At 48.7% G+C, this 6,559-nt stretch overlaps 1 protein-coding gene across 1 annotated transcript; it reads right to left on the reverse strand.

Annotated features, from left to right (window-relative positions):
* Nucleotides 1–712: 712 nt before the first annotated feature.
* LOC139687045 (leucine-rich repeat neuronal protein 3-like) lies at nucleotides 713–5,351 on the reverse strand. The gene has a single exon (XM_071584150.1). It carries the CDS (start codon nucleotides 5,349–5,351, stop codon nucleotides 3,063–3,065), a length of 2,289 nt encoding a protein of 762 aa, XP_071440251.1. The 3' UTR covers nucleotides 713–3,062.
* Between the last annotated feature and the right edge of the window lie 1,208 nt (nucleotides 5,352–6,559).

Here is a 6,559-nt window from a genome sequence, read left to right on the forward strand (position 1 = left end):
AATCATTTATACCTGTTCATCAAAATTCAGCCATCGGCTCGAGTGAATAACGACCAGGTGAATACAGTGGGAACATTTAACTAGGAATGTAAGCTAATTTCAGTGCTTGATTGAATTTTGGAAAGGGATGTAAACTAAATACGCCAAATGGTCCGAGCACTCATTACAGGAATAAATGAGCGCCCATCAGTGCACCTCGTCATTCACAACCCACTGCTTTGAGAGAGAAATTAAAATCTTACATCATCTGGCAGGTTTCTCTTACATTTGCAGTTACATGCATTCCGTCGAGAAATTTTACGTCTATAGAATTCTCAAACGGTGCGGTCATCTGGCAATTCATCTGAATCCCAATGTCTTCTTTTGCTAAAGCATCGGTGTCTTTTCCAGGGAAAACAACAAAAGTAAATCCTCCCACTAATCCACAGTTCGCTTCGTCTAGCGTGAATGTTCTCGGAGCAAGTGGACTGAAAGGGTCCAGCTGCTGTCCGGTCAAGTCCACCGGAACTGCTCTCCGAGGAGGGGAGGAGGCCGCCGTAGTAAATGCCACAATATTCCATCTGCTGACGCGTAAGCCTCCCTCCCTCTCGCCTCATCGGATGCCCTACCACCCTCGCGAACAACTCAAAATTCGCTTTGCGAACATGGGTCTTCGTGAATGAAACAACAATTAAATCAAAAGATCAATTTATTTCCACAGGTATGTGTATAGTATCACAAATAATCCCAATCCGGGAACATTGCTACAGATTGTTTTAGAATATTTTTTTTCATCGTTTCCATATAAAAAAGATTTGAATATTTCATGAAGCAATTTGATTTTTGGGGTCATTATATCACTCCAATATAACAACATAAACAGCACCTATGGACAATGCAACATTAAAATGATTCACTTGAGGCCCAGTGTGAAGATGCTCGGGGGATGCACGGCCGCCGTGACGCGGGTCGCCGTCGATGGCCGAGGACACCGAGCGGGGCCGACCGCTCACGTCGCCGCATTGCTGATATGTGTCACGGTCTGTGGGAGGGGTGTGTGAGTGTGTGTGTGTGTGTATGTGTGTGTGGTCTATGAGGGGGAGGGGTGTGGTCGTGGTTGTGGCCAGCCGCCGGCCTCTGTCCGCGCCGCGGCCCGCCGGCCTCGCTCTCGGCCGACGGGCACCCTCTTCTATACGGACGGATGAATGAGTAATCTACGCATGCCCGCCGTCTGCCCGTACTACATATGCATACTATTCTGTCTCGACAAGCGTTTACCGTGAACTCTCTGGGGTGCCATTACAACGCCTAGTCATGTGGAGAATAATGCAATCAAAGCGCCTCGCCTTCCGTCCTCTATGCCATTGGAAAAATGGTAACAAAAATATATTCATAACCTATGTATCAAATTCATGGTCACATTACGCATACCGGCAGGGCCTCCAAAGCGCGGTCATTCATCTTCTAAATCGCTTATAAACGATAGTATGGCATTTTAGCGTATAAGTCGTACTTATTGAAAAAAAAACAAAGTGGACAGACCTTAGAGAGAAGTTAATATTTTGACACAACAGCCCAATAATGAAATCGAAAACTTTACAAAACTACACCCTGTTGTGCCAGACATGAAACCCTTCGGTTAAGATAATGATTGGTGACTTTATTTCTTGTTTCCGATTTTTATAATTATTTAATTTTTATTGGTATTTAAAATGTATTCAATGGTTCAACGTTCTTTCATATAGTAGGTTTATAAAATGACAACAAATATATTTTCAGTGTAAAGATAAGTCATAGCTTGTAACTTTTTCTCTTGTTCTTCATTGAACTGATTAGAAGCGAAGCATTTTTGTCGGTTAACTTAATCCAATTGACGGTGAGATGTTTCAAAGGTGTTATTGCGATGTAGTCTCGCTCAGTTCGACATTTAAGTCATAACTTAATATTCTAGGGGGAAAAATGCCTCTCTCAACTAACGGGTATACTTTTGCCCATAATGGTCAGTAAAGACTACGCGGGTGGTATAGAAATATGTTATTCACTACTCTATTGATATATACATAATGCATAACACTCAATGTTTTGATTCAGCAAGTTTTTTAATAACCAGAGTCTTATCGGGAAAGCGTTAATCACTGGAGGTGAATACCTAGTTTTTACAGTGAAAAATTAGTAAAAGAGTCAAAACTTCACTATCAGTAATAGAATAATTCTCCGGGAACACGGTTAAATTCCTTATTACAAAACTCTATGAAAAGTTTATGATACAAAGAGAAGTTTCAGGAAATGCATTGGTCCATCGCAGACAATAAGCATGAAGTCAATTCAAAAATCGAAGCTAGGTATAAGTGGTCAACAACTACTTTCCATTCCTACGGAGATCATTCTCACAGGATGCATTTGTTTTGGTTTATGACCTTCAGCCGAGGCACCAAACTGCCCAGCCATTGGCATCAATGCTTGGTCGTCGCCGGCTTGTGTCGTGAGAACAGTTCTCGTCAGCGAGCAAATATGAAGAGCTGCCTTGTGAGTGAAAGAATGAAAATCTCTCAGTAGTTAAGGATACGTCCTCCTTCTTCACTAATATTTATAATCGGAAAACTGCAATGTGAAGGTAGCCGATATATATCATGAGAAATCAGTTCACGGGCCCCAAGGTAACGAGCCTCATTACTTCTTATGTGTGAAAACTCTAGACATATCCAAATATTTGTATAATGAATTAACAAAATATTCTACACATATGGAACTTATCATATCACATTAGTCACTAGTACTAGATACTCAAGGCGATTCATCAATTAATATTTTATGCTTCACCATCATTTTCTTCCTAAAAATTAATATCGGTACCTACCCTGAATTCATTCCTCAAAAATCCTCAGTGTCACAAAATCACTCAGATGAACACATCTTTACCTTCCGTATAGAGAGAAAATAAACCACTATTTGAAAGAAAAACATTTGGGCAATGAAATCGACAACCCTCGTGCCGTGTTTTCACTATTCTTCTCGTGCGGAAGCATACCAACCGGGGGAGGGGGAGCCCGGTGGTGCAGGGGTCCTGCGGGAGGGATGCGCCCTCACGCGTAGCCCAGATGGCTCTCCGTGTGCTCGGCAAGCGTGCCGTCGTCCGACAGGTTGATGTACGTGATGAATGCCATGTCGGAGTGCGTGGACGAGGACTGGAGGATGGAGCGGCCGGACAGGGAGTCGCTCTTGCGGCCCTCCGCCTCGTGCACGAGGCGCACGCGCTGCCGCCAGCAGCGGAGGCCACACAGGCCGGCGCACGTAGCCAGCACCGCCCCCAGCGCAACCCCGACCACGATCACGCTCAGGTAGCTCCGTTGGATGCCCAGGGTGAGCAGGAAGCTCTCGCCCTTGGTGGTGACGCGGATGGATGACATCTGAATGAGATAGTCCTCCCGCTGAATGCACAGCGAGAAGTCGTAGGTGGAGTGCGGCTGGAGGCCGTGCACCGTATAAGAGTGGAGCTTGAGGCCGACGGTGAAGGTGACGGAGGCGCGGTGCTCCGCCCGCCCCACCGCCTCGTAGCGCAGTGTGTAGCTGTTGGAGATGGCGCTGGACATGTTCCAGGCGAGGGTGACGAAGGTGGAGGTGACGGTGAGCGGGAACAGCTGCACGTTGACGTCGCGCACCAGCAAGCGGACGGCCCGCGCGTCCACCCCCACGCTGTTGCGCGCCACGCACGTGTACGCCCCGCCGTCCTCGTGGTGGAGGTAGTGGATGGTGAGCGTGTGCTCGCGTACGCAGAGGCGGCCCGCGCATTCGTTGTTGAAGAGCCGCGTGCCGCTTTTCGAGAACCAATGTATTTTGATGTCGGGGGAGCCGAGGGCTCGACAGTGGAAGGAGACGTTGCTGCCGAGGACATCGTGGTACACGGAAGGGTATAGAGGGATGATATAAGGGATGCAGGTATCTGGCATGCGGGGAAGGCTTGCTACGTCAACCCGAGTGCCGTTTTTCTCCGAACAGAAAACGCCGGAGTCAGTTTTGCAATTACGAACCTTCCCTCCGTTAGTCGTAACCTCGCAGGATTCATCAATTAATATTTCCTGGGAAGAAATTAGCATTTCATCGCTAGGCAAGGAAGTATTTTCATTTTCCCCGGCCAACATGCGCTCCTGAACCCATTTTAGACTGCAGTGGCAAGGGAAACTATTATTTCCAACGCGTAATTCCCGTAACTCCACGCCTTTTTGCCGAATGATGCCCTCTTCTATCGTGAAAAGATTGTTATTCGACAGATCTAGCACTCGCAAGTGCGGAGTATTTACGACAGCTTCCGGGTGAATATAAGAAAGTAACGGGTTCTCGCGAATTAATATCTCTTCCACTTCTTCCAAATTGGACAAAGCTCCCCGATGCACCAACTGCAACGTTTTCTGACGCGAAATACTAAGCTTTCGCACATTGAGTCCCACAACCGACCCAGCTGCCAATACGCTAAAAATGTTATTGTCTAAAATGAGATTATCAATTCTTCCCGACCGCTTCAGAGCGGCATTTGGTATGCGTCTCAGCGCATTCGAAGATAAATCTAGTTTCCCCGTAATATTTATACCTTCCAAGGCATTTTCTTCTAAACGAATGATGTGGTTCCTTGCAAGAGCAAGTGTGTGCAAATTTCGTCCAAATACAAAAGCGGGTATTCGAGACAAAATATTATTGGAGAGGTAAATTGTTTTCAATGCAGGAATGTCAATGAAATAGTGTTCTTTGAGTATCGAGAGTCTGTTGTGGCTCAAATCTAAAACGTTAAGATTGGGAAGCATTAAACCCGAAGGAGATATGGTATGGAGGCCGTTCCAAGACAAATTAAGGTACTCAAGCTCCGGGAAATCCCGGAAGGAGAAAGGTTGGATGATGTGCAAGTTGTTGAGGCTCAGGTCGAGGGAGGAGAGCCTCGGGAGTCGCTTGCCGGAGCCCACCACTTGGTTGATGCCGTTGGCGGCGAGGTCCAGCACCAACAGCCCTGGCGCGCGCTTAAGCGCAAAGAAGTCGACGCGGCGGACGCTGTGGTTGCGGAAGAGCAGCACTTCGACGCCCGCTGCCGGCAAAGACGGCAGCTCGGACGCCGCGCCCGGTGGGCACGCGACCGTCTTCGCGGCGCGGCCCACGTGAGGGCTGAACTTCGGGCCGCACTCGCACCGCTCCGGGCACTCCGGCGGCGGGTCCCGTGGCCTCTCGAAGTCACCGGGCCGGGCGCTGGGCGCCGGGGCACTGGGCGCCGGGCCGAGCGAAGGCGGCCCGCCGGCCCGGGGACCAGGGGGATCGGTGGCGGCGAGGAGCGGCAGCAGCAAGAGGAGGAGCAGCGGAAGGCGCGGCGGCGGCGGGTGCGGGGCAGCCATGTCCCGGTGCCGTGCTCATATCAGCGGTGGCGGCGACTCGGACGGCCGCGGGGGCGCACACGGGCGACGCCGACCATGTCGGCTCGGGCCGCGCAACTGCGGCCCCAGGTGCGGTGGAAGAGCAGGGGCGGATGCGGGCGGGGTGCAGCGCAGGCGCGCCTCGGCCGGGTGCGGGCGGGGCGCGGCCGGGACGGGGGTGAGTGGCGGGTGGGACACTTGTTCACGTCGACGGTGATCGAGCAACAAGTTGAGCGATCTTCAAGGGGGGATCGGGGGAGAGGGGTCAGAGGAGAGCGGGGGGGGGGGTGCTGCAGCTAGGGTCGCCATTCGCTCTCTTTTTTCTAGGCACACCCTCTCGTCTTTCGTAAAAATTGCCGTCCAAGAACGATTTTGAAGACAAATATGACTGTTCACGTGTCAAACTGATGCAATATTTTCTTCAAATATTTTTTTGAATGCTGTTGATATGAATATTAGTCCTCGAAGTTAAAACAGCGATATATACCCACACACACACACGAAGGATTTCGAGACAAAGTGATTCTTTCCCTACTTACGGTATACTCCTTTCCGTTTAATCTATTAATTTAATTATAAAGAGTTGATATTCTGCCATTTGAAGTAGGTTCTTTATGGCCACAGACTTAACATGGCCACCTTGAACTGCCTAACGACGAACAGCTTGGAATCCCTCGCTAACATAAATCCTTCTTCAGTTCGGAATACTTTCCATATCCCTTTATTCCCTCCAATATGCCTATCATTTTCTTACCCCTACGGTGCGTGCCTGACTTCCGCTCCTCTATCACGGCATTCAACAAACCTGCCCCATTTAAAATGCTTTCATACCACTTTTCCAGCCTTCTTTGGATTTCTTCCATTAATCTTCTTTCCTCTCCCATCATGAACTTCCTCTTTTCCTTCCATTTCCCTCCGTTTTATCTTTTCCATCCTCCTCCACACCCATCTCTCAGAAAAACTCCAATATACACCTAACAAACTGTTATTAGGTCTCATGTGTAGTACGTGACTTCATATACTCGTGTAGTGTGCATGCCTGGTGTGGATTCCCCCCCTGCCAAACACCTTGCAAGAGATTTCGATTTATCGATTCTACAATATGTTTCCGAGTTGTACAAAACCTCGCCCCACATCAAAGTTTTTGCGAGTCTTTTCTTGACATCCTAATTACTTATCTCAGTTATTTT

The sequence above is a fragment of the Hetaerina americana genome, unplaced genomic scaffold (genome assembly GCF_022747635.1).
Source record: "Hetaerina americana unplaced genomic scaffold, ioHetAmer1.1.p SCAF_16, whole genome shotgun sequence".
Classification (NCBI taxonomy): domain Eukaryota; kingdom Metazoa; phylum Arthropoda; class Insecta; order Odonata; family Calopterygidae; genus Hetaerina; species Hetaerina americana.

What these genes read in the sequence shown, in the direction of transcription:
- LOC139687045 (XM_071584150.1), bottom strand. Translation starts at nt 5,351, where the DNA reads ATGGCTGCCCCGCACCCGCCGCCGCCGCGCCTTCCGCTGCTCCTCCTC.